This window comes from Melozone crissalis, unplaced genomic scaffold (assembly GCF_028551555.1).
Source record: "Melozone crissalis strain CALT ecotype California unplaced genomic scaffold, PUWL_Pcris_2 ptg000023l_1, whole genome shotgun sequence".
NCBI classification, from domain to species: domain Eukaryota; kingdom Metazoa; phylum Chordata; class Aves; order Passeriformes; family Passerellidae; genus Melozone; species Melozone crissalis.
In genome coordinates, this window is record NW_026535801.1 from 10,787,966 (window position 1) to 10,801,715 (window position 13,750).

General features: G+C 40.5%; 1 protein-coding gene across 1 annotated transcript in view; it reads left to right on the plus strand.

Moving 5' to 3' along the window:
- Positions 1 to 629: 629 nt before the first annotated feature.
- COL3A1 (collagen type III alpha 1 chain) overlaps positions 630 to 13,750 on the plus strand; it is a 47,545-nt gene continuing 34,424 nt past the window's right edge. The window contains exons 1-2 of the mRNA XM_054278164.1: positions 630 to 708; positions 9,058 to 9,066. Coding sequence (XP_054134139.1) covers positions 630 to 708; positions 9,058 to 9,066 — 88 coding nt within the window. The remainder of the gene's footprint in view (positions 709 to 9,057; positions 9,067 to 13,750) is intronic.

A 13,750-nucleotide genomic window follows, 5' to 3' on the forward strand; every position in this document is an offset into this window, starting at 1 on the left:
ACAGAAGTGTGATTTTCAGAACTTCCTTCGATTAACTCTGATTGCACATTAGCAGAAATACCCAGGATTGCTCCTTCACTTCTGGGATTCTTTCAGTCTGTGCAGCTACACCTCCACTTAGCTTTTATCTTTGTTAGGGAGCACTGAGAACTAAAAATCCTCTTTGGGTTTTACCCATTGACTCCTAATTAACAGGAAAAAATGCTTTACCCCGGGTGCTTTGGCATGGGGCTTTTTTTTCACGTGCATATTTGTCACATAGAGTGCACACTAACTGCTCATATACAGTGTCAGCATGCATTTCGGACACACACAAAAGTTCCAGATGTTCTGTGTATCTTGTTTAGTTGACTTTAGTCCTCTGTAAAGCCAAGAGAAATATTAATCATTCATTTACTGTTAGGGGATGGGTCTTCTTCTCATGTTTCAGTAAAGGGGGTGGAAAAGAAAAGTAAGCCAATTTTTTTCCTATTTAAGGCCAAAGCTGGGGAATGCTTGTGGCTGAGTTCTGTACATGGCCCGGTGCTGGAAGGGCAGGGAACAACCGATGTTGCTATTTTGAACAGATTTTTTTTTTCCCCCCCCATTTTTTATTTTTGCACAGAGAGTCTCATGTCTAATATTTAGACATGATGAGCTCTGTGCAAAAAGTAACTTTGCTCATTCTTGCCGTGTTTCAACCCTCAGTTATTTTGGCACAACAAGTCGGTGAGTAATTCAAGCTTCTTATGATTTCATGTTTTTATTTTATTTTTATTTTTACCAATAATTTTAGTAGCTTGTCAGAAGTGTGTATGCACGAATCTCACCAGAACACTTTTCCTTCACTAATTCAGCAGTCAGATGTTTAATGGTGAAGCTGAAAGCTGCAGGGATTTGCAGTATCATCCCAAAGGTTTTGCTTTGCTTTGCTTTCTTTAAAGTTAGAAGGACTGTACAATGCTGTCTGCCTTGGCTGCATTTGTTCTTGTTCTTACTTGTTTTCCTGCTACAGATACCGAGGAGATTCTAAGCTATTTCTTTTAACTCTTGCAATAACATTACAGCTGTTAGCTCCGTGCTGCCTGGAAGCTCTTTTTCACAAGGAAAAAGTCTTTGCTTCCAGCTATTTTATTTGGAGTTCTCCTTTGTACTTGTTTGTCTTACACTGGCAGCGTGGGGTTTTCTTTCAACAATTTCCATGCAGGAAAAAAAGCCTTAAAATTCTGAATGGTTTTGTTGAAGGAGTTTTTAAGAGTGATATATGAAAATATGTCAGCTTACAGAATTTTTACTTTGGCATAGAACAGGAGGGTAAATTAATTCCCTCGGCTGCAATAGTTTGAATCAGGCATCTGCAGGCTGTTTCAGCCCTTCATGAGACTGATTAGCAGTTGATGGTATGTGTAAGTCCATGTGAGTGTGTGTGTGTGCATGTTTACAGTGAGCAAGAACACTAAAAACCAACTGAACATGGAATTCAGAGGGGAGAGAAGTGCTTTGTATACAAGAATTCAACCTAGAGTGAAGATAAGTGTGGTATGAGTATTTAAGTTAAACAGATGACATTCCACAAGTACAGCTGACCTTTTTTGGATGTGTTCAGTTCCTGCTTGCCAGATATTGTAAACCAGTCCTTCCTTAAGATAAAACACTTTTCTCTCCTGTAAATATGAAAGATCAGCAATTTGTTTATTCCTACAGAGAGGCAAGGAATAACCTTACAATTAACTCGATAAGCAGCAGCCAAAGAAACTGTAAAGGAAAGCCAAATGTCTTTAAAATCACACCCTACACTACTCTGTGTGTCACACATCATGAAAAGAATTACTTGAGCCAGTTCATGGCAAGCCCATCTGTCTCACCATACCTGGACAGGGACCTCTGCCGAGGGGTGAGTGACTCCACCAGGAGCAGCCTGTTGGCACTGGAGCACTTGGAGCTCAGGAGGATCTGTGCATGAGCAAAGCAGGCGAGAGCCTCTGCAGCACCAGCCCCCCTCACCTAGCACAGACACAGGCTGAGCCTAAGTGTCTACAAAAAAAACCCCAAAAAACAACCAATGCATATATTCTGTAGAGAGTAAACAGAATTTACTGTGAACTGATCCTTTTCTGTTTCTGCCTTGCCGTATACAAACTCTCTCTCCAATAATGAGTAAAAATTATAAAATTCAGTGATTATAAAATTTGGGCAAATATGTGCTGTGAGTTTTCTCTACTTCCAGCAGCAGATAATATATATTGTTTATATTTTACATGCAGTAATTGTTCTTTTGTATACCTGTGTCTATCGTCAGAGGAATAAGCACTAAGACACAATCCAATATAAAGAGAAGGAACATCAATTTTATTTCTCTCCATAAACAAACCCCTCCTGGGTGCCAGGTCTCCTTCCCTCACTCTAGTCATATCCCTGGACATTTCTGAGGTGCAACATATATTTGACTCAATAAATGGTAAATTTTGGGTAGAAGAACAATGCACAAATGAAGTGTCAATGAGTATTCTCATTTCTCTGCCACATTCCTGTTTCATGGTGTTGTAACATTTCCTTACTGGGCTAACTTCCATACTATTTACAGGGATGAGGTTACACAGAGAGACTGATAAATCACTAGTTATTCCTTAGAAGCTGGATGCTCTCCTCACTTTAGAATGTTTCTTTCCACATATTTGAATATGCTTTTCTCACAGAAAATTATAGTTGAAGGAGTTGATTATTCATATCACTAATTCATGTGCAGGGCAGGGAATGGACTGGGAAACCAAATTTTCCACAACTGAAAGAATTTCCAGACATGCTGAAATGCTCTCTCTTGTCAAGAAAAATGTTTATATGGTTAGTATCAAATGTAAGTCAACATAAAATTTTCCTTAGGAAAGCCTGCCAGGACACAAGACTTGGCAAGATATTAAGGAAACTGCTCAGTATACACTGAGTTTAGGGTAGTCAGATGTACCCCTGGGCTATGTGTTTCTTTGTCTTGCTGTAATAGCTTGGGATGGGGATTTGAGTACAGCCTCAGGTTAAACCTCTTCTAGAGCTTGGGATCTGGATACTGTGCAACAAGAAATATTCTGTGAACTCAAAAGCTGTGTCCTTGTAACTCATCAGGATGTTTTTATCCTGGAGGAGAAATCACCTTGACACAATCCAGGTTTTCTGATGTGTTTCAGGGCTTTCCAGCCCTGCCCATGTCCAAGATAAGATGCCCCCTGATGGCTGACAGGACACGAAGCCAGGACTTCAGGACATGACAGATGATTCAGAGTCCAGCAATGCACATTGGGTTCCACCCTTTGAAGGCACCTTTGCATCCTGCATATTAAACTACTCAAAAGTATAAGATATTAGAATGCTTCTTTAGGAAAGAAATCCATTCTCCACCCAAGTTGTGAAAGCATTTGCTAAGATTTGCAGCCTGCATTCATCCCATTTATCTTGAGTTTGTAGAGGCAGTCATGACAGCTACTTCCAAAAGACAGAATAAGTTTTAGCTAGCCAGACTGGAGGTATTTGGCAGTTTCCACTGCCTACAAAGGAAGCACATCCACAGTGCCCTCACATCAATGCCAAAAGGGAAATCAGATGGATTTGGGCCTGTCTCAGCTGTATCTGTGATGCTTAAAGGACACCTCAGTGAGCCAGAGCAGGACACTTCTCGTAGGTACGCCCCAGTCCTTGAGGAACTTTGCTGAGGTCATTAGGAAAACTCTACTGCTCTGAAAGCAGTGTGGCAGCAATGCCAGAAACCCTTCAGTATTATTCCAAGTAATTTTTTGCTCTAAGGTAATTTAGTGTTTTCCTTGTAATGCAAGTATTATCTTGGATGTTTGGTCAGGAAACTCATTTCTGAGGTAATGGCTGAATGCTAAAATCTCTCTGACAAGACTTATTGACCTTTCATACTACTTTCAGTTGCAAGTTGCAGTTTTAAAATTATATATAACCATTAGATGTAGGTTTCAGGAGGCAGCGTGCAAATTACTTTTCATGCTGAGCACCCATTTCTGATCCCAGAGAAAAGAATGATATTTTAGGAAAACTTATAAACAGCTGATTTGGCCATTTTGCTTTTTTTTTTTTTTTTTTTTTTTTTAACTGGGGAGGATTGGATACACATGTGAAAGTGGATGAGTACTGTACAGATGTAGTTTATTTGTGAGACTGCCAGACTGTCATGTTTAGCAGTTAGCTGTATGGAACACTGCACACATGTGCTCTTTGTTGATAAATTTCCAGTTTAAGGGCAATGCTAACAACAGAACTATCTCTCCTCAAAGGTTTTGGTAACTCAGAAAGGTTTCCCTCCAGAATTTTGACAGTAAAACCAGATGATGCAAATCTGTGTGCCAAGAGATAATTAACCATCATAAGTAACCTGGACTTTGCAAAGTAATGAAATATCTGGGGTCTGCTCCTCTTCTTCCATTTTTCCTAGCTATTTTTTTACCAAGCACACAGCAGACAAGGTTATGCTTAGGAAAATTGAAACATTCCTTTCTGGTCTGGAAAAATAATGCTAAATGAAAGCCTGGGGAATCCACCCCCTCCAAACATTATATATATGTTCTTGGAAATATGACAAATTTCATAAACACATTTTATATCACACACCCCTGGAACACATTAGCCTTAGGAAAATGAGACTATTATATAACCCTTTCATTATTTTCCAGATTTGTTTTTGACTTGAGACCAAATCACCAAATCTACACAGACTGATTTTTCTGAAAGAGGAGGTGGAGTTGGAAACATCCACTGCTTTATTACAGTGGGGAGAGGCAGAGGTAGAAGGGTGTTGTTGCTGGCACAAACCTCACTGTTGATGCCTGGGTCGGAGTCATTACGTTTGCTCTCCTCTTAGTGCTGCAGATTACAAGCAGATCCTGTTTCTTCTTCCAGCTTCTGCCAAAGTGTTGAGGTTTGAAATAAGCAGCCAGGTGTCACTTGCAAACTCTGCTGATGCCAGCCTTACACAACAGCTGGGGGAGAGTTGCAATTAATGCTGCTAAAAAAAAAAAAAAAAGAAAATACCATTGCTGTTTTGTTCCACAGGCTAGCTGAGAAACCAGACTGACATTGTTCCATTATTCACTGTCCCAGTTATGTGCTAAGGTTGTTCATACCTTGTTTTAATCAGAAATCTGCAGAAAATGGGACATACCTGCCCTCCTAATTGCAACAACATACCGAGGGCTGGTAATGGAAACAAAGCAGAGCAGCATTTAGCTTTTGGGGTTAAAAGCCACCTCTTCAGAGTTGAAAGGTTCAGCCTACCAGGAAGGGCAAACCATAACAAAGTGCACTTTCCCAGGCTAGAGGGCACCTGGAGCACTGTATCGCTCTTGATTTTCAGTGGAAGGTTACTGGTCTGCTGAAGAGCACAACCCACAGCTGCTGTAACAGTTGCAAGATTTCATTTGTTGGTTTGGAGTAATAACTTGTCAAAGCTCACAGAATTAGATATTAGTGCAATGGTCATGCCATTTATATTCCAGATTATGCTGTCCTTTAGTCATGCTTCTTTAAGAAACTAGGCAAAAGATCTCAGTTAAGAAAAGGGAAATTGTTGGCAATGGCAAAGATATGTTATTAACAAATAGGGGGTTTTATGGTCTTAAAGTAACTGGATTAGGGTCCTACACCATTGCAGTTTGATATGATGGAGCACAGTTCAGTTTATTGTAGGCAGCACCCAAAAAAATAAAACAGACTTGAGAAAGGTATAATAAAATGTGTTCTGATTCAACACTGCTGCTGTTAGCCCATTCTCCATGTTGTAGCCTGGTAAATTGTAGATTACGTGACTTTAACATGGTTTAGAGTTGAGTATCTACCACCAATTGTCTATAATTTTGAGACATTCTGATTTTGGTTTTTGGCAGATGATAGGTAACCTTCAACCCTAAATGTAACAAACATTTTAGTGTTATCATTTACCTGCTACGATACTTTGCCTATCCCTGCTTCTACATATCCATGGTGATACACCTTGTACCGAAGGAGGAATGTGATTCTTGCTCCAGGGTGGGTGCAAGAAGGGTTATTTTACCTCTGTAACTGCAGGTCAGGCTGTTGAGGGCGGTGAGGCTGGGTGCAGAGCATGCTGCAGCCCTGGCCCGCAGTGTGCTGCCCACCTGCATCCCAGGGGATGCTGTGGATTCCTCCTGGAGGGCTGGCTCTCAGCTAGCCCTCACACCAGTGGTGTCCTGTCACACCAGTGGTGTCCCTGTGGCAGAGGTGCTGTGTGGTGGCTCACTGCTGGCAGCTTCCCACAGCCTTGGTGACTGCTGCAGGACAGTTACTTCTCTAGGGATTTTCTTCCACTCAGTCTTTTGATGCACAGGGTTCATGAAGCTTTCCTTTCTGTCCTTTCTGTGGCTTCCCTGACAAGAGACGTTTTGTCACTGGAAAAATCTGTAAGGAATTCCCACAGAATTTATTGATTTTTCTCCATTCAACACAGTCAGACTTTGTTTCAGGGAAATAAGATTTACATATTTATATGTGGTGGCCATGCTATTAATATTTCTCACATGGCTTTGAGACTGTACTAAAAAGAAAAATCAAATATTAACCCTTGCATTGCTTCTGACTATGGTTAATCAAGAGAGACCCTCCAAGTAAAAAAATTACAAATTACTGGAATCAGAAAGTCTCTTCTGTAACTACAAGAGAGACAGGGGGAGGTCTACTAACCCTATCTTAAATGCTGGAAGTGTGCAAGGAGGAATGAGATCCACCATTCACTGTAGAGTAGCTCATCTTTCACATATAGGTATAGTACATTGTATTTTTCATTGGTATTTTCAAGCAGTCATTATTTTTTCTCATCTTCTGTTTTATAGGAAAGGTTATTTGAATTTTGATTAGAGGAAACTTAACCTACTTCCAGCCACTGCTTCTCTTTATTTATTTTCACTTCAGAGCCAGTCTTGTCTCTGGGTTTGCAAAGTGGAAGCCTCTGCCTGTTTCATGTCAACATGACAATGGAAAACATGATATAACCCCCTCCAACAACAACCATTTGTTGGCTTTAGTTTGGATAAACTTCAGCTCTGGGACTTCTGGCTTTGTTTAGTTTAGCAGAGGAGATTCCTTTCAGATTAGCTCAGAGACTACTTCCATTTTCCCCCATTTATGTCAAACCCTTCATTTAAACATGAACTATCAGAAGGAGAATGCAAATGGTACTTCCTTTAACAATGTCTGCACATTTTTGTCTTGCTTTGATTCACACAAATACTCCATGAAGAGATATCTGCCAGGAAGGAGAAAGCATGCACAGGACTTTGAACAGGAAGAATGTGAGGGTAGTGAAAATATATGTATTTCAAGGCTGAATGTGTTTTTTTGCTTTGAAAGCCTAGGCCTTCTCCTACAGCTAAAAGGGCACCCAAATGACTGTCAAGAAATGAGGGATGTGACTTTTAGATTTAAGACTTTAGCAGAGTTTGGCCTTCAGCAAAATGCAAAAGTATCCACAGCCACTGGAGACACATCCCTTTCTGCTGCTGGATTTCTCTTTCATGTCACTGTGCATCCCACCCTGGAGGGTGTCACAGGCACCTCTGCTTTCCCATCAGGTGAAACCTTTCCTCGTGAGTGCAAACCTTTCTTGGGCTGCTTCGGCAGCTTCAGGCACCCCTTTATTCCCAACTCCAGCGCTGCAAAGGGCAGCAGAATCACAGGAACAACCCAGGCACGTTTTGCAGCAGTAGATATGAAAGGATGATCTGTGTGTGGAAAATACTTCCCACAGCAATTCAGCTCTGGCAGTTCTTGGAAAACTCCTGGACATAATCAGTTCCCACTGAAGCTCCCTGCAGCTCATGCCCAGTGACCAGTGGGTGCATTAGAAGGCTGTCTGCAGCAAACATCTTTTTTCTCTCTTCTTTCCCTTTGTGCTGCTTCTTCTCTTTTCCTTCTTTTCATTTTCTTTTAGGAAAATAAGCAAGAACAAAATTGCATCCTTTTTTTTCAAAGAGATGAGGCAGAGACAATTGCTCACCCAAACAGAGTTAATGGGAAATATGGGAAGCATTGCTCATTGTTCCTTTGATGTTCACTGTAATTGCCATGCTGAGCATCAAAGGAGAGTAAACTACATCCCCCATGCTTTCCTTCAGCTATAAGCAGCAAAAATAGGATTCATATTTTCTTGGAAAACACTTTTATGTTCATGAGAGCCTCTTTAAAAAAAAAAAACCTTCAGCTTCTCTGGTTTTGGCTTTTAATCTACTGTATGGTGTTTGCTTGTTTCCCTGCAGAGCAGTAGTCATTCTGTGCCAGCTGTTTAAGAGAGGAATGTCCTAGTGAAAGCAAACAATGGGCTGTGTAGTGGGAATTGCAAATCTTTGAAAAGAGTAATTGAAATCTGCTCAGACATTTTGAAGATTCTTTGCACAATATTCTAAGGCTGTTGGTGGCTTAGCTGTTGGCAGGGTGGTCCTCTTTGTAGCTCCCTCTTTTTTGTATGAACAGAATAGCATTAATATGGAGGAGTGGGGGGAAGAAAGAAGAAAGGTTTTCTAGTCCAACTGATTATTTCTGAGCAGCTGAAGAGAGAAAGATTGCTGTAAATGTCTTTCAGTGAAGAATCAAAAAAGTGAATTGTACAGAGTCTTTTCATTTATCAGGTGTTCTCTGGCTCCAGCTGTTTCACTCATACCTTTTAAGGGCTCAGCAGATAAACTGTGCTGGATGGGGTTGTGTCTGCTGCAGATGTTCCAGCCCTCCTGGGCTATGTGGTGCTGTTTATTCTCACCCTGTGCCAGCTGGGGTTGTTGCTGCACAGAGCAGGGAGAGCTAAATGTGTGCCAGGCCTCAGGCAGCCACTTCAGTAGCAAGGCTGCTGACCTCTGATATTAATAAAAAGCCAGCTCTCTTCTTGCAGGCTCTTCCCTGCACCAAAAGTATGAATTTTCACCTCACAAGGGAATTCGTTAGGAAGATCTGTAGGTCTTTGTGCTTGAAAAATTTCCAGGCATAGAACTTGATATTTAAAAGTGTCTCCAAAATTAAATTGTCTTTGGTACCCTGAGAAAACCCTCACAATACTTACTTTAGTAGCCCTAGGAGGTTGACAATAAGAGCGTTGTATCCAGTGTACAAATAGCCATTTAATATCCTCTATGAGGCAGATTAAGAAGAATTTCAAATACTGCCATCCATATCCAACAAACTGTCTGTCCAAAATGGATGTGGCGTGAATTAGTACAAACTGGAATAAGGAGTGAATGAATACAAACTGTTTTGCAGATGAATCTAGGTTAATGATGCTCTATGCATTTAGAACCCCACCACAACCTTCTGAATTACAAATACCCTTAATTTATTGGCAGCCAAAGATATGATTCTTTTCTTTAGACAGTATGCCAGAGCACTTTAATCCTTCACTGGAATATGAAATGCAAGAACAAAATCCTTCATTTACTTCCAACTTCTGAAATTACAGGGAAACCAATAAAATCGTGCAGGGACTTAGGCCAGCGTAGAATTTGCCCCCCTGCTGCTTTGCTCATCTCAGATGTAAGTCCATCATGGCTGTGGAGTTATATTGGGGTGACTTTGTCCAAGGTATCTGAAAATATAAATGATATTACCACATGTATTATACTGCCATTGTAACATTTCCCATCTGCTTCAGCCTCAGGAGAGAAGCATTGAATCAGGCTGATCTCTTCCAAGGCAAACCACAGAAACAGAATTGCATAAATCTGTTCACTCTCTCACAGGGCTGAGGGGAAAGAAAGGATCATGTCCCACTTGAAATTTTAATTACCTGCCAAAAATTGTTTTAATTACAATTTTAGACAATGCAAAACAAAAGTCATACATTTTTCCCCACACAGTGTTTAGGTTTTATCATGCCAGAAGCTTAAAGCATCATTAATTAAGTAGTTACAGTTCAGTGTTTTAAATGAGATTCTTTGTGGATCAAACTTCAACAATTAGCATTTTGTATTTATTCCCTTTCTCTTATCAGATCTAAAGCTGAAACTCTCTCTCATGATGTTTTGGATCTGTCAGAGTGATTGTATGGTCTGGCAAACCTGTGCACAATGACTTTTCCAGGTTTTTCTTTATTCTTCCCAGGGCTGACCTATTCAAGAACTGTCTCAAAGAACCCTCCAATGTTATAAACTCTGTCTGGTCCTAGCTAAAATCAGGAATGCAGAACTATGTCTTTGAGCTACACCTTTGGGCTGACTTTTTTTTTTTTTTAAAGTTTGGCAAAGTCTTGTGCTGTACTTTAGTAAATTTTTTCCATTAATTGATCCTAGTAATGTTGAGCTTGAACTATTACTTTTCTTTAGAAATATGTTAGGCCAGCTTCTTATTGAATACAATTGGAAGTGGTCAAGTGTTCAAAACTAACATTGCCTTGACAGTTAGATTCTGACTCTAGAAGTCTTCATCAACTGCCCAAGGAATGAGCAGAATACATGTTTAAAGAACCTGATAAATCCATTAAATAATCAGAAATCATATTGGACCTTAAATTTATGTCCATTTTTGCTTAGTTGAAGACACAAGTCTTTATGAAAGAATTTGGTATCATTCACTCTAACGATAAGTAGATTAAAATCATTATTTCTGCAGACTAATATTAGAATTTATGCCAGCTCTACAACTAAATAGCCATAAAAGAAGTTCTTGCAGCCTGTTCCTTATTTTTAGCATGACACAAAAAGTGGCATGGCACTTTTTGTACCACGTGGCACAAAAAGTGATGTGCCAAAAAATATTGTAATGTAAGAACAGAGGGGATGGAAAAATCTCATAGGCATTTTACCAGTCACTGAAGAGTAGCTGAGATGTGATGCAATGGTCCCTCTAAAAGGCTTTGACTGAATTATGATGAAATGTCTTCTTACTTTGTGTCCTGCTCTAATGCTAATGCTACCCTTAGTAAAAGATTTGATCTGTCAGGCGCTGAAGAGCTTCCACCAGAATTTCCACCAGAATGATTAGAAGCCAACAACTTTTAGGTCTGATTCAAAGCCCAGTAAAATCAAGGGAGGTTCTGATCAGACAGTGGTTACCCTTAATCAGGGAGGAATTATCTGAATTCTGGAATTTATGGCAAAAAGAGGTTGATATCTACTGAAAAGACAGAAGCATAAATATAATTTGGTCCCATAGTCAGCTGGTTGAGAGGGGACACTGGAGAGGAAATCCCAGAGTAACATCTCAATACAGATGGTCAGTCAGGAATATCTTCCTCCCATGCAAAAAGCAATTTGCCCATGATGTTGTCAAGGAATAGCTAAGAACAAAAGGGGTATAACTGTCTCCTGAGTGCAGCAGAAGCTTTTCCTCAAAATTACTTTTATGAGTTCAGGAACAGTCAACATTTTCCTGGGCAGCCCCAAGAAAGAAGCAAGGCGATAGAGATAGAGCAGTCTGCTCTATCCTGCCCCTTGTATGACTCAGCTTGAAAGGACAGCTCTGCCAAAAAACAACTCTCCCCAACTAAACCAGCAGAGAAACCACCCTGCATTTGTTTGCTTATTACCAGTTTTGAAAGAAGCCAGTTCTTTGGCCATGGTTTCTCGTGCCAGACACCAGCTGAAGCAGGGAGGCTGTTGTGTAACAACATCTCTGCTGGGATATCTCTGGTCACGATTTCTTTGCAGCACTTCTGTGGCAGGGTGAGCTTTGGAAGTTGTATGAAGAACATCATTCCGGGGTGTCAGCATGTGTGCCCAAGTGGAGCAATTTGTGAAACCTAAACCTCTGAAGATAAAACAGAGAAATTAGAGTTTTTAAATCCACTTTGAAAGATTAGGAAAAAACCCAATAATCTACAGGGGCAATAGAGGCATTTTGTGTTTTACTTGGTAACAAATATGCTTAGGATATATTCTAATCCTGATATTTCTTAGTTTCTAAAGGCTGCAGAAAGGTTGTGGCATTTGTAGCATATAAAGACAAATGAAGGGAGCAAGGAATGAGCTGTTTAAAATGCAAGCACTTGTTTGTACCAGTGCAGGCCTGTTTTTTTCTTATTTGTTTTGTAATCTGACATACAGACTGGGTGGGTCTCGAAGCAAGGACAGTTTGGCTGTGTGACACAAGGATCCAGACTCTTCTGTACATTGCCAGTGAAACAGCACATGACTCCATCCTGCACCACCTCTGACAGACAAGTACAGTACTCTGAATGCTTAACCAGCATTCTTTTAAGCAGCTTTCTCTTTCTTACTCTGCATCTGAGAAAAGAGCAAAACTGGGACAAGTGCAGAAGCAGAACTGTTCCAATGCCAGCTTTCTTGGCAGACGAGCATCCCTAGAAGTAAGAAAGCTTCAGTTTCATTCTGAAAGCACAGGATGTAGCTGTCCTTTTTGGTGTGAAGCTTGGGAAGTTTCACTCATTCATTCATGCTCCTTTTCCATTCCACCTGATAGCAGCTCTTCCTTCTTTCTACAGGTCCCAGAGCATCAATGGATTTTTATGGTTGACCCACTCTGGGTCAATGTTTAGGTGTTTAGGTCTGCATTTAGGAGTTTAATAAATGGAGGTTTCATTACCTTCAATCACATGTGGACAAGCCTTGCAAAATATTCCATCATTACTATTAAACCTGAAAATATCCTAATATGTATGGATACCTAAATTGGCCCTTATGTCTTCATGCACTGTGTGAAATTGATTCAATTTATTAGCTGTTTAAGACAATTCCAGCTGAGAGAATGTTTAAAGGCCTTGCAGTTAAAAAAAACCCCAACCAATTAAACCATTTCTTTTCCCTTTTTTCCACCTCTTTTCCTGACTGCTGTGACCCAGACAGGGTTTGAGCCCTTTGGAGTACTCAGCACTGACCGGACATGCCAGCAGACCAGGCCATCCCATCCCTGCTGCTGCAGCCAATTCATTCATTATGAGCCTGCCTGTTTCCATGACTAATGATGGGATGGAACGAGTGTGTTTGGGTTTCTTGTAAACATCATCCTCATCCCAGACAGGGAGCCCAAACCATTTGCCTCGAGGTAGATGCTGTGGCATTCTTTTCTGCTCAGGAAATGGAAAGCAGCATTGCTGCACATGCTGGGGTGGATTCCTCCACCTACTCCAGTAGGGGAGAATGATTGTGTTTGTATTGAAAATAGACAACAAATCTTCCTTCTACTTTGTGCTTTGCTTAAACAATGTATCAGACAGTGCTGGGGTATGCAATTAACAGATGTATTTACTACAGAAGAAATGTAAAACAATTTTTGAAGTACTCATCCTGCAAAACTAGGTCAGGATGAGGAAGCACAGGTTTTGTACAGCTAAAAGAGTAACGCAAATGCTCTTCTTAACTTCATTAGGCTTTGGATTCTGTCAAAGTTAGAGGCAAGGCCTTCTTCATCTTGCTGCTTTAGCCTTTAGCAGATTCACTTTAAATACAGCAGAAGTTGTTTGTTTGACTCATTGTGTTTGTGATCAGATTCTCACAGACCAAAGCTCCTCAGTTTTGCTTCCCAGGCCATAATCAGGCAGCTGCTGGGGGATCGTGAGTCACCCCTGTGTGGACTATTGCCCTCTCTGAGGCAGAACCAGACAAGTTCAAGATGTTTTTTAATTTCTAACCCTTTAGTCACATCTCTGTAAATGGGGGATATGCAAGTCTGCTTCTAATGCAATAGCTGGACGTTGCCTTTGTCCAAAGTGGAAAAGCCTGTGGTTTTTGAGGATACTATTAGGAAATTTTTTCCTTTTGCCATAAAATTGTGGTTAAGTCATGATCATGGTTCTTGCACAAATGCAAAGCCA